General features: G+C 41.5%; 1 protein-coding gene across 2 annotated transcripts in view; it reads left to right on the forward strand.

The window, feature by feature from the left end:
- The first annotated feature begins 285 nt into the window (after positions 1–285).
- Positions 286–14,215, forward strand: part of FYCO1 (FYVE and coiled-coil domain autophagy adaptor 1) — a 34,519-nt gene continuing 20,589 nt past the window's right edge. The window contains exons 1-4 of one of the 2 annotated variants that reach the window (XM_010712950.3): positions 286–439; positions 8,100–8,284; positions 9,807–9,913; positions 10,987–11,112. In XM_010712950.3, coding sequence (XP_010711252.1) covers positions 8,230–8,284; positions 9,807–9,913; positions 10,987–11,112 — 288 coding nt within the window. In that variant the 5' untranslated portion in view covers positions 286–439; positions 8,100–8,229. The remainder of the gene's footprint in view (positions 440–8,099; positions 8,285–9,806; positions 9,914–10,986; positions 11,113–14,215) is intronic. The other variant, XM_010712951.3, reaches the window with a different exon arrangement.

Below are 14,215 nucleotides of genomic sequence, written 5' to 3' on the forward strand. Positions count from 1 at the left end.
CGGCCCGGTACGGGCGGGGACCGCAGTCTGGCCCGGCTGCCCGGGGTGCCGTCGGCGTACCCTCCGAGCCGTGATTCGTTCCAGCGTAAACACCTCCGTCTCGTCGCCCCTAAATGCCACCCCCAAGCAGGCCCTGCCGTTCCCCTGGCCGAGCACCGCTGCTCCCGGAGGAGCAGAGTCACGGGGCCGGGATAGAAACCAAACACCGGCCCGCGCGGTGCCTCACCGGGCGCGCAGTGCTGACACGCAAATATTTGCCCGGCCCTAATCCCGCTCGCCCTTGTGTCGGCAAATCTCTGTCGGATGACAGGGGGAGTTTTGCCGGACGGGTCTGTCTCTGGACCAGGTGCCAGGATCGCAGCCGGCCCTCCTCCCTGTACGTTGTGCAACAGGCGGCAAGGAGAATAAGCGAGGCTTTGGCGAAAGGCGTGAGCGCCCGGTGAGTCAGTGCGCAGAAAGGCTGTGCAGTTTGCGGGCTGGTGGGCACGCTGCTGCCCCAGCTGACGGCCGAGGAACGTGGGGCGCTGCCTGTTTGCTATGTGGGCTGTCGGCTGGTTTTTGTCGGCGCAAAGGTTTGTTTGGCGTACGGAGTTGGTCGGCTGTAGCTGCCACGCTCCTCCTCGGCCTCTCCCTGCGCACCGAGTTACTTCCCAAGTGTAAACAAAGGAGAAAGAGCAGCAGGCGTTCTGCCTTCACATTCTAAATAGTGAAAGTGGCTGTTTGGTTTTATTCAGCTCTGATGGAGGCAGACTGCAGTTAAACATCCAGGGTAGAGCCTGGACTCGTTCTTGCCAGTAACATGGCAACGAGTCTTCTGTTGGTGTTTTTCTTGTTGTCAGTTCTGATTGTTATGTAGCAGGAGTGCAGCAAGAAAACACATTGTCTTCCAACAACAGTGCATGTTGTACATTCCAGATATTGCGTGAAGGGCATTAATTTCTTCACGTCTTCCAAGGATCCTTGTGGGTGTGCTTAAATTTAGAAGATGTTCCAGATGTTCCAAACAATGTTTCCAAACATTAGTGTTTAGAAGACAGGCTGCACTGCTGTTCAAAAGTCGTATCTACGTTACCTATGGTGGAAAACATGCAAGCTGGTTTTCCTTTTTTCTCCTGTCCTAGTACATATATACAGCAGTGTTTTGTGTGAACATGGTTTCACTACTTCTTCTGAAGGGCCAGTTAGTTTGTTATGAAGCCTGATTTTCTTTTACACAGGAGCCTCTTTTGTACAGCACCTGACAATAATGAAAGGGGTTATTATATTTGCAGTCCCTCTCTCTGCTGTCAGACCATTACATAAAAGGAATGGGAATTTGTCCTCATGCCCTTAGCCACATTCTGCTAAGACTAGGGGAGAGATTGAGACCTGAGGGGAGTGAAAACTATTAAAAATACATTTTAAAGAGTGTTTGTAAAATTACAGAAATTACCAAATTTCTGTAGGACTGAAGGAAAGGCAGTGCTGAAAATTATTTATAGCTTGGATTGTTATTTGTTTTAGAATTTATTAGAAGTTATTTGCTTTAGAAATTATAGTTAGCCCTTCATGGAATGAACATTGAGCCCTCTGGTATTTTTTAGGTATTGTTTAGATTATTGAACCAGAAGAGATTGTAAGAACCCTAAGTGGTTTTATTATTACATGTTGTTATTTTTGTATCTTTACGTACTGCGTTTATATTCGTTTGGTTTTGCCAATGCAAATATATATATTTTTAGCAGTTTGAATCTAGTCTGTTTTCTTCTCATGTTTTTGTGCAGCAATTCCAATTTCTCCAGAGAGTGATGGTTGCTTGAATAGTGGCATATTAGTGGCATACTAGTAGTAATTTGAAGTTTGTTGTTCAGACATACTCAGAAGGCTTCGCATTCTGTAACACTGATAGAAGGAATGGGAATTGACATGCACACACTCTCAGCCTCATAATGCACGGAAACCCTGTGAAACCTGCACAGCACCTTTACTGTTACACCCTCTTGTTAATTTGATATCTTAGTCCATCACAGTGTTCTTTATTTACTGATGGAATAGTGACCTAAGCAGAGATGTTTGTTAGCCTGCACGTGTCCACCATGACATTTAATTTCCTACTGGGAAGGAAGATGGACCCATAAAAGGTCTCTTTACTGCTGCGAGCCAGCGTAGATTTTGAAAGTAAACAGGTTGGATCAGTCTCTCCTTGAATAACTTGTCACCTCTGGGCTTGGCATCTGTGAGCCTGCCTGTTCCCAGCAGGTGTGATGGTTACAGTATTCTACAGGTTTCTCTTCCAAAGGCTTCCTAAGTCTTTGAGGTTTGCAGTTCCTCCTTCTCCCCCAGAATGATGACCACAACTGGGAAACTGGAGAAAATGGGGAGAGAGGAAATGCTCAGTGTTTCCTGCTGCAGAGGAAAGAAGGCAGGAATCTTTGCTATTGGCCCAAGGGTAGAATGATTCACCCAGCAACCAGTCAGCCTCAATTGTTTTAGCCTGGTTTTTGCTTGATGTGCTTACCTCCTGTTTGATCTGCATTTGCATGTCCAAAACCTGTAATTTTTAGCATTGCTTGTTGCTCATTCTCTGGGAACTACATAGGTGAGGAGTTGCCCTAAGGAGCTACCGCTCCTGTTGACTGGATGGAGGACAGGTGGAGTGCTACATGTGGACTGTTCTCAACATCCAGCTGCCACGCTTCCCAGAGCTATTAGTTGGAGGCAGCCTTTTTAAGTGCGTCTGAAATCTCTGCTTGGAGGCACAGCGTGGAGCAGTAGATACCAAGGTAAAAAATCCTGGTGAGCCAAGCCCCCATTCGAATGGAGGCAGTTCAGAGTTGTGATGTGATCGTTGCTGTTTTTAACACTCCTAAAGTCTGAGAGGTGCCTGAGCCCTGTTGGTCAGGCCAGGCTTGCTGAGGATGTTAATATGGCATCCGTTTCTCAGAGACCAACTTTGGTGACTTGAAAATGAGATTTTTTGAAGGCTCCAGGCTTATATGGTGAACAAGTTGAGCATCATGAATCACTAGCACTCCTCTGCAGCTGGAAGTCCTCTACTCTTTCTAATTCTACAGGTATCTTTGTGATGCTCCCCTGAGTATTATCTGAGCATGTGGTGCCTGGCTTGAAGAATGTGTAAGAGAGATCTCAGTAGTTGGGTGAGTTATGGGGAGGAAGAGTGGCTTGGAAGAATGCAACTGTAAAGGGGGAAAAATCTTTTCACTTTTGAATGGTACTTGTCTTTTCAGCTCACCAGTTGAGGTGGGAGGGATGCATTTCCCCATGAAATAGGTTTGGAGCAGCTGAGGAGAGGCCATGGTATGGGTATGGTTAATTTAGGGGTGCTCGTCAGCATGGCATAGCTTTCCTGACATGGGATGAGATGTGACATGCCTTAGGGAGAGAAAGGGCAGATGAGCTTGTATGAAAGCGATACTAGTGCAATTCCTGTTATCAGAGGAGCATTCTTCTCTTTATGAACTGACTGCTTCCTCAAAAAACCGATTTCTCCCATCATGAAACAAGTTGTCTTTGTGAGATAAACACAAGCACATCCTTGTTTTGTAGCTTCTGAAAGCAGTCATTTGAATTCACACTGCTCATCAGTTACCAGTGTGAGGAGTATCAGAGGCAATACACTGTAGTCTCCACCTTAGGAAACTGTCCCTGGCCTAACACATCCGTCCTGTTTGTTGGTGTGATGTTTTACACAGGGTTACATGAAGCCTTAGAGGCCTGATTTGGCAGGTGTAATGTTAAAAGAAGTTGCTATAGTTGCTAGCTTTCCCTACTAAGGGTTAAAGTTTACTATCTTATGGAGTTCTTTTAATGCCACTGGTAAACTCAGGTGTGTTGTTTGTGTGTTTGTTTTCTAAGAACCATTCTCAAATACAAGGAGTAAAATAGGGAATGCAGGTCAGTTGTCCATAGCATGGTGTTTGCACAGAGATCATACATATCATTCACTGGTGGCTGTCCTGACAGCAAACAGTATTTTAGGAATGCCATTAATTTGAGTTGTAAACTGAAAATATCTTTGGAGTGCGAGGGCCTACCCACAATTGGGCTTTAATGTAAGGAGCCCTGACTACTTTGCAAAATATGAGTGGTTTTGTGTATTTCACCTCATCACTCCTTTCTGCTATGCTTTGATACTCTGTGACTTTTTTTTCTGGATGTGCATTTCCTTCAAGATGCTCGTTACTACTATATGTTTATATGTCCAAACACTTCAGAACAAGGTTTTCATGTATGGTGGCAGCAGGAATCCAGCATAGGTTTGCAGTGTATTCTCCTGCAGCCTGTTTGTAGTACTAGAAGAAGTAAAAAATAATAAAATATTGTCTAAAAAACATATTTTTCTAACTGAAAGGTGAAGGTTTGTTGGTGTAGAAAATGAAGGGGGAAGATTCACTTAAAAAGAGAATTTCACTTCTCAGAATGGAACCTAATTTCAAAACTCAGAAACTTCAGCTGGCATTCAGGCTCTGCCTGCCTTTTGATTTTAGTCATCCAATCCAATGTAGTCCAGCGTGCCTTTTTAGCAGCCACGTATCTTTATGTGGTACTGAAGCACAAAGGGTTGAGCTTCCCAGCTGAGTTGCATTTATGTATGCTTGAGAGCAGAGTCATGCTGCCTGTTCTGCAGTTCACCTCAGGCTCTTCTTTGCTGCAAACAGCTCTTCAGCGTGATGGGCGTGCAGGTGCCTGTGTAGTATCAACTGAGAAAAGCTAGCAGCTCAGCTACAGTGAAATCCACTGGGACTACATATTTCTTGCAAATCAAAATAATTTTTCCAGGCAATTACTGGAATGAAATTACTAACCTAAATCAACAGTACTGCTGTCCTGAGGAGTAGACTTTCTTTTCCCAGTTCTTCTCTTGTCTTTGTGATATTTCTATGCTGTGTTCTTTAATCTGTGTATCTCATAGCCATTGCATGTAGTTTGTTTTCCTCTGTTATATTCCAGAGGCATTGGAATATATTCCCACAATCATTGGTCAGTATTTGCTTTTCTGGGACAATTCATGCACGCATTACACAAGGGAATAACACAGTTAAAATTAATGTGACTCATAGACATAGAATTTGGCTCAGTGTCAGCACTTTCCTGTTTTGTTTCATACAGTATTTCTGAGTAACAGGTATAGAATTGCAGACACCAAATAACTGAAGATCTTGTGATCTCTGTAAAGACAATCTCTGTAAGGGAGATGTGATGAAGGGCCCTTGTTTGGAATGGCTAGATCAGAATGATTAGTTAGCATAAGACATTTCCCTGAAAAGTTGGGAGTAGTAGAGTTTGGTTTCCAATGAATTTGTCTTGCAGATTTGATTTACTTTTAATCTAGATTACCCTAGGACCTCCATGTTAGCTCTGCTCTTGGTATTATGTTGAAAATAACTCAACTGAGGTAGGGATTCTCTGACGTCAGGCTGTAACCAAAGTAACAGGCAGCCTCTTAGCCAGGGAAGAGAAACTCTGCTTACTCAGTTCCTCCCAGCCTCTTGGTTTGAGTGCACATGGAGGTGAGTAATATTTTGAAGACTGCTATCTTCTGCCAAGAGTGAATAAAAGTGACCAGTGAATTAAAAAAAAATGTAGCTTCTGGAGATATAGACATGCCCACAGTAATACTAGGAGAGATTTCAAGAAATCAGAGTAAAAGTAGGTCCACTAGCTACACCACTAAGCAATTTAATTGTGGTCATTAAGTTTTGCTTGTGGCTTCTTCTGTGTCCCTCTCCCCTTCAGCTAAATCTTTTCCTGTGAGTGGGTTGTTTCCTTTCTGCTTCTTTCCTTAATCTCCAGGACATCCTCCTCTGCAAAGAAGATTGTTACCTCCACACGGATACTTAAGCTGGCGGGAGACAGAATAACCATCCTCAGATATCAGCAGGCACAGCCCAGGGGACTAGTGACATACCTTCTCTTCCCTTCCCTGCCATACTCTGTGTCTGCTCCGTGGTGCAGCTCCTCTGAGTCCTCTACAACCCAGCACTGTTCTGCAAGTTAGTGCCCTTGGCCTTAGTCAGATGCTATTATGTAAGAGGTGGTGATACGTCACCTAAAAAGCTTTTGACCCAAAGCAGGTCACTTGTGCCTCACACGTATATTATGCTGCTCTGACGGGGCAAATAATTACTGACATACAAAAATAGAATAGGAAATGCTTGGTCCTCTGAGATGATGACCACAGGGTTATGCCCTAAACAATTCTGCGCAAAGTGTTCTCTGATCAAAAAGGACTAGACCAGGTATTTACAGATGCTCTTCCTATTTTGAAGCAGGAAACAAGATAAGGTACATTGTCAGCTTTCCTTGCTGATGGGAGGTGAGAACTCTGCACCCTTCTGTGGAATGTGTTGTTTTCTAAGCACATCTCTGGAAGGACCATGGGTAGGAGATGCACCTTTCTCCCTGTTTAGCAGAGAAGAAGGCAGTTAGAAAAATGTTGGCACATTCTCCTTGTGCAATAGCCCAGGCTGAAAAGTACCCTCACGAAGGACAAGCCAGACACTCCTTCTTGCCCTTGCTCTTTTCTCCCATTGTGTGATGGAGAGCATTTGGCCATACCTTTTGGTTTGCCATCACCCACGTTGCAGTCTTTTCTTCTTACTTATGCTCCTTTCTCTAACAGTTGTCAGACTGAACAGATAAGGCTGATACTGGAAGAGGAAATGTTGACTCACTGGGTTTGTTATTCTTGCCTTTTTTCATTGCTACCTAAACTCAGCAAGTTGCCAGGAAATTGCATACTTGACATGATCTCTAAGTAGAATCAAGATAGGAATATTGTATATATGATAAAATTGTTTTTGGTGTCCTGTTTAGATTGCATGTGGAAAAACTTAGTATTTTGAAGGTTTCTACCTTCTGTCAAGGTTGGCTTTAAGGTTTGCTATGAGCCACCTCTACCTTGTATCAAAAAGAAGAGAATACAGTCGCATCATTTCCAAACAGCACCATGTTAGGTAGCACAGAAGAGTGTTTCTTTTGATCCATTCAGAGACCTGCTTGAGCACTGCCAATGTAGTTAATTTGGATGTGAAAGAAAGAGATGAGAAAGGAAGTAGGATCGCTTGATGTAATCACATTCATATTTCAAAAGCTTTTCAGCTTTTAATTGCAACTTGATTTCATTATAGCTCAGTTCGAATGCTAATAAAACCACAGAAGTTTACCTGCAATTTTTCTAAAGGTTCAGTACTTCTGATGTTGTGCTCGCTTGAAAATTTGGCAGTACCATTGCAGGTAGGATTCTGAACAACTTATGAAGACATGATACTTGGTAAGATCCCCAGGTGGCTTTTTGGAGTGGTTGTTCCCGTGATTGTTTGAAAAGTTGGGTAACCAGGCATGGTTGTTTTACTAAAGTGCTTGAGGCTTTTAGTTGATTTTTAATTCATTTATTTTAAGTAACGAAATTTCTCTACAAGTGCTAGGTATAACTTACTCATCATTGTTTTGAACAAGGGAAGTGGATGTTCTAATGCATAAGGTATCTTTATCCAGCCAGGGATGCTGTAGCAGAGCTTAAAATAAAGTGGTATCCTCTTACGCATGTCGGGAACAGTGGGTTCTGAGGCAGGGATGAGGATTGTTTCTCCTGATAAAACCATCCCAAGTAGTAGCTCTTATTATAATTAAAAAAAAACATTCTCCAATGCCAGAAGATCATGATGTATCATTTTTGGACACCTTGATCTGTGCCTGCTCTGCATCTTGGGAGGTTCCCTGTGATGGCAGTGGTGTTGTGTCTTGTAATTCTGCAGGCTGTAGGGAAGGTCAGGCAGAGGATTTTTGCAGGGAAAGTCCCGTGTCATCAGAACCTTCCTCAGGGTCACGAGATCAGTTGTGTGAAATGCCAGCCTGATCTGAGCTATAGGACTGTGTTGTAACTGCAACGAGAGAAAACTGCTCTCTGAGGTTTGCTTGGTAGTTTTGAAAGGTGGAAACAGAAATAACTGAAAAGGAAAGTGAAATCTAGAAAGAAATATTGAGAAGGTTCCTGAAAAAGAGTTGACACTCTGAGAATTTATTCCTAAATGGGATTTAAATTCCAAAGCATCTATGTTCTGCTCATTTGAGGTGATAAAGTCTTGCATTTTTTACAGAATTGCAGGTTTCTCAGAGAAGAATAATCTTCATCAGTCCAATGATCATCAAGAATATGAACTTTGCTGTTGTTACCTAGATGGAAGAAAAGATTAACAGCCCAGAAGGGGAGCCCCTTTGGTTTTCAAGATGGAGGCAGCTACTGGTGAAAGCCAACTGCAGCGAATTATCAGGGACTTGCAAGGTATACTGACATACTGAAACATCCTCCATGTTTTAGGTAACAGAGCAGCTGTGTTTTTGATTGCATTGTGCGTCTGTGCAGCAGTTTAATAACATAGTCATGGTATGCTAGGTGCTCATTATAGTTGCGACTGATATTTTGTGGAAGAGGTGCTGTACCTTTTTCAAAATCCTAAATTCTGGAATTCTGCGTATTTAAATAAGATTATAAATAAGCCTTACAATTACCAAAAAAAAAGTAGAAATTAAAATTATTCTGTTGCGTGGTGTGAGCTAGAACATGTTTGCATGAGTAGAGCCAAGTTATAAGACTTCATGTGAGAATGAAAAGGAGGTCTGATTTTTATGCCATCCCTTGATGGAAAGCTGGTGTTGAGTTGCTCCTCATATGGGAGGGCTAAAAAAACAAGAAGGGCAGCCCAAAGTGGGAATGGAGATCCAGAGGGAGAGTACTGGACAGCTGGATCTGCTCCATGTAGCTAGAGCTACATGCTTTCTGTGCATTTGCTTTGTCCTCCACTAGCAGTAGCCAATCTCATTTTTCTACAGCTCTACTATAGGCAAAATTGGCAGCAAGCAGATCCATAACCGTTTTTCTGCTCTGTCTCTGTCCTAATCAGCTGCCTATACCAAGATCTGAATATTTTTCTTTTTCATATGTATTAAAAATAAGGTGTAATATGCACCAAAGCTGGGAATCAAAATCTTCCTGTAGCATAAAAAGGAAATCTACATGCTTGCTAACAATAAATTTTAATTTGCAAAGTGGATCTAATGGGACTGGGTGCTAAGGCTCAGTCAGGCATCCAAAAGGAGTACAAAGTCATGTGGAGAGCACATTCAAAATCACTAATTTCTAGTGCTGAGAATTGTACACTTTGGGGAATAGTGCATCCAAGGACACGGCAATTTGCTTTGACTTGAGATTTCCTCACCCTCTCATGGGAGTAGGTTTTAGGTGAGAGGAGTTGCTGTTTGCTTATTTTTATGTACATTCTTTTCCCATTTGTGTTTTGTAAGCAGCACAAGCTGAAGCTTCCTGAATATTGCATGGAGAAGATAAATGTGCTGACTGAACAACTGTTCTCGTTTTACTGATCCCCTTTAGCAGATTACATGCTTTGTTGTTTCTAATCAGAATTCTGTTTGGCATGTGGCAATAGCAGAACCTTAATGTGCACATGAGACAGTGAAAATGTATTTCCTTCTTCTGCTGAACAACCAGTTAGCAGTTATCTGATACTGCTTCTTTGGTAAGTGTAAGGAAGAGGTTTTGCTCTTTTTAAGTATAAAATAGTAAGTCAGTATGCCAGACTGACAAAACTTGAGCTCTAGTTTTTGTTATGTGTGGTATTAAATTGCAAGCACATCAGCAAGCCTTTTGCACTGTGATTAAGACATCTGAGCTGAAACTAAATACGTGTTCACGATATCCAGGAAGAAAACTTATTTACTTACTTGCCTATGAATTCACTGTTATATATTTCTTACATTAGTTAATCATTTTGGTGTCTTGTTTTAAGATGCTGTGGCTGAATTAAGTAAAGAATTTAAAGAAGGAGGGGAACCAATCACAGATGACAGTGTCAACTTGCAAAAATTCTCCTACAAGCTTGAATATCTTCTACAGGTAAAAAGTGATATGTGTCATTTATAATCAACCATCAAAGCGAGGCCTTATTTTCTTTTATTGCCTTGTTAGTACTTAGGGTTTAACTGAAATGATCATAAGTTTCCATTTGAATCTTTTTTTTTCAGGACTGGCTGATGTGTGCAGCTTATTGTATCTATTCTGAGTGAGATCAAATAACTATAATCAAAAGGCAATGCTGACAGGCTGATTGAAGAATATAAGGCATTTTTCTATTGATCTGAAGGATTTGAGCTTGACTTTGAAGATGTACACTTCTAAATTATCATGAAAAAATTGTAGTAATGTCATCTTGACAACATATTAATGCAAAATAAATAGTAGTAGACAGTCGATAATGCAAATACAGAGGCACGAGTCATTTACAGCATTTTTAGCAATTTCATTGCAGAATTTCATTTTTATTGTATGAAAATCTTAATGCAAAAGGCTGATTTTTAATCTGAAATGCTGCTTATGGGCTAAAATTTCAGTGAAAGGGGACATTGCTGGGCAAGGTGAAATTAAGTTTGCATTGTCTGGGTACACATACACTGCAATCGTGCCACTGACAGAAACACAGACATGCTAAACTAGCCTTGATCTAGGCAAGGTAGTTCTAATTGGGTTGAGAGGCTTCAGCAGGTGCTGAAGAAACCCTTTGGGATTTGAATGCTCCAAGCTGTGGTCTGTACCCTCACTGCATGACTGCTCTGAGTGTGATTTTGCAGCTGGTTCTGGTAGGTGCATGTGTGATACTGCCACACTTGATTGAAGGGCTCTCAGCAACCGACTGTCAATTCCTTGCCCTTGAGCACCTCCTATAACTGCTGCTAAACTTTATTTGAACAATTTTTAATGGCCATTTTATTTAAACTTAATCAAGAACTTTACTGTCTGTTACTGTCTGTAAAGCATGTTTAGAAACTGTACTTTGTGAATACATTGTCTAAAACTTAAGAGGAGCTCTGAACACAGATACTGGTCAGAAGGGAGTGGAATTCCACAGTATATATATGTAAGTATATTTATGTTTAAGTTTTGTTCATTGCTTTTTGTTTTCCTTGCTTAAGTTTGACCAGAAAGAAAAAAGCACATTGCTGGGGAACAGAAAAGACTACTGGGATTATTTCTGTGACTGTCTGGCAAAAGTCAAAGGAGCTAATGATGGAATTCGCTTTGTCAAGTCTATTACGGAAGTAAGTGTATCAGTTAATCATCACAATACATGCTTTGTGTTTTGGTGTGTCTTTTCAGAAAGCAGAGAAATAAAATATACTGCTTTTAACATAGGATAAAATATTTGCACTTTTTTTTTTTTTAAAGTTCTCAGGTAAAGTATGGAAATACAAGATTACATCTTTTTGGTAGAGTACCAAATTATGTAGAATTAGATAGTCTTTTATTTATTTTGAAGACCACTTACACAAATGAGTAGTTCTATTTGTATCTGGTTGTGCCATGCCTTTTCATTAAATAAGTGTCATTTTCTCTAAAAATGAATGAAAAATAAGCCAAGGGTGGAGCCCGTATCTTCAGTATACTTTACGGAAGGACTTAGTCTAAGTGTAAGAGAGAAGAACCACCATGATTGAACATTCTTAGGACGTTCTCAGTTGGTCAGCAGAGTTAAAGAGAAATGACTGAGAGCAGAGTTTCATCTTCTGACTCAATTTTCTTCCTTTATGTCAAAAATAATGATATGATGGCTCAGGATGGTTGGCATTATTTCTTTGAGTAAGCTCACATGAACAAGACAAAAACCTTTATTAGAAATAGTAATAGAAGTGTAATTTTCTAACAGCCACATTACATCGTCAGCTCAATCATTGGGTGAAATAAGTGCTGTGAAAAGCTTTCTATGCTGATTCTGTCTTTAGAATCATTTGAGAGAGAACTTTCCTTTTGGGAAAAAGAAGTGGTGCTCAGTTCTCTTATCTGTAAGCAATGCTAACTTGTATTAGCAAGTTACTATTCACAACATGTTGACCAATTCTCTCAACAATTCCACGACAGCATCATTTCCAAATAATGTTATCTTGAGTCATATAAAACAGAGCCATAGTACTGCAGCAGAAGCAGGCTTTGTATTCCCTGCATCTCTTACTTCTCACAGAATCACAGAGTTCTAGGGATTGGAAGGGACCTCTAGAAAACCTCAAGTCCAACCCCCTGCTAAAGGAGGTCACCTACAGTACATTGCACAGCAATGTGTCCAGATGGATCTTGAATATCTCCAGAGAAGGAGACTCCACAACCTGTCTGGGCAGCCTGTTCCAGTGCTCTGTCACTCTCACATTAAAGAATTTCTTCCTTGTGTTTGTATGGAATGGGAAATGTTCCAGTTTCTGCATGTTGCCTCTTGTTTTATTATTGCACACCATCAAAAAAAGTCTACTCTCATCAACTTGACTGCTGCACTTTTGGTATTTACAAACAGTGATGAGGTCCCATCTCAGCCTTCTCTCCAGACTGAAAAGTCCCAGCTCTCTCAGCCTTTTTTTGAACAGGAGGTACTCCAGGCACCCAATCATGTTTATGGCTCTCTGCTTGAGTCTCTTAGAAGATCTCTGTCTGTTTTGAATTGAGGAGCACAGAACTGGACACGGTATTCCAGGTGCGGCCTCACCAGAATGGAGTAGAGAGGAAGGATCATCTCCCTTGACCTCCTGACCATTCTCTTCTTGACGACCCAAATATACCATTGGTTTTCTTGGCCACAAGGGCACACTGCTGCCTCATCTGTTATCCACCAGTGTGGGAATACAAGAAAAAAAACTCTTCAGAGCAAAATGTCTGCTGCTTGTCTTGCTCCACAGCTGCTGCTCTGAAACAGTTTTTCCAGCTGCTGCTCTGAAACAGTTTTTCTTGCACACTAGGACCCCCAAGTCTTTCTCCTCAGAGCTTGTTTCCAGCAGGTCATCCCCTAACCTGTACTGATAGATACAGTTATTCCTTCCCAGGTGTAGGACCCTTCACTTTTTCCTGTGGAAGTTTACCAGATTCCTCTCTGCCACACTCATCAGTCTGTCCATGTCTTGCCTAGTGGCCGCGCAGTTTTCCAGTGTTTCAGCCACTCCTCCTAGCTTTATGTCATCAGGAAATTTGCTGAGATACTCTGTTCCTTCACCTAGATCATTGATGAAGATATTGAATAAGACCAGACCCAGCACCTTTGGAGAACTCTGCTAGTTACAGGCCTCCAACTAGGTGGCATTGTTGGTCACAACCTTCTGAGCTCTACATGTCAGCCAGTTCTCAGTCCAACTCCCTGTCTGTTCATCTACCCCATGCTTCCTGTGCTTCATAACAAGGATGTTGTGGGAACAGTGTCAAATGCTTTGCTGAAATAAAGGTACACAGCATCCACTGCACTCCTGCCATTTACCTAGCTGGTGTTTACATTATAGAAGGCTGCCAAGCTAGTCAAGCACAGTTTCCTCTTGGTGCATCCATGCTGACTTATCCTGATAACCTTCTTTTCTTTCAATTTCTTGGAGACAGCATCCAGAACAAGTTGCTTCATCACCTTTCCAGAGACAGAGGTGAGGCTGACAGGCCTCTAGTTGTCCGGTTTTTCCTTTATGTCCTTTTTGACTATCGAAGTGACATTGGCTATCCTCTAGTGTTCAGGAACCTCCTTAATTCTCCATAAGATTGCAGAGGTGATAGAGAGTGATTTGGCAATCTCTTCAGCCAGCCCTCTCAGTGCTCGTGGGTGAAACCAATCGAGGCCCATGGATTGGTGGGCACTGATTTTGCCTAAATGATCTTTGACCAGCTCCTTGTCAACCTCCTCTTCTTCTCTGATCATGTACATTCGTTCTAGTATTTCCATGCGTAAAAAATAATTGCTGTTCAAATTGATAAACCAATGGGAATTAGAAAAGAGTTCTTTTAGTGGCTCTGGTGTTGGGGTTTAGTTTTGGTTTTGTTTTTTTTTTAATTCTTCTTAAGAGATTAACTGAATGCAGATGTTCTTGGTCTGACAAATTAGATCTTATCAATTTAAGGGCTAAGTATTAATAAAGAGTTTTTGCATTTGGGAGGTTATTGTGTCCATGGGGATATACATCTTTGTTCTGTGAAGATGTAGAACTTCATAGAACTGTAGTCCTAAAGCTCTTCCAGCTGCAGCCATACACACCTTAAATTACTTAAGTAATCACTTCCATATATGGTGGGCACGCTCAGATTTTGCCTTATATCAGGAATTGCCCTTAGCATATTCATGTACTTGGTATGTTAGAAGATTTTGTCGCTCTTGTGATGTTTTGATATTATAAAATGGACAACTGCTGA

Source organism: Meleagris gallopavo, chromosome 6, assembly GCF_000146605.3.
Source record: "Meleagris gallopavo isolate NT-WF06-2002-E0010 breed Aviagen turkey brand Nicholas breeding stock chromosome 6, Turkey_5.1, whole genome shotgun sequence".
Taxonomy (NCBI): domain Eukaryota; kingdom Metazoa; phylum Chordata; class Aves; order Galliformes; family Phasianidae; genus Meleagris; species Meleagris gallopavo.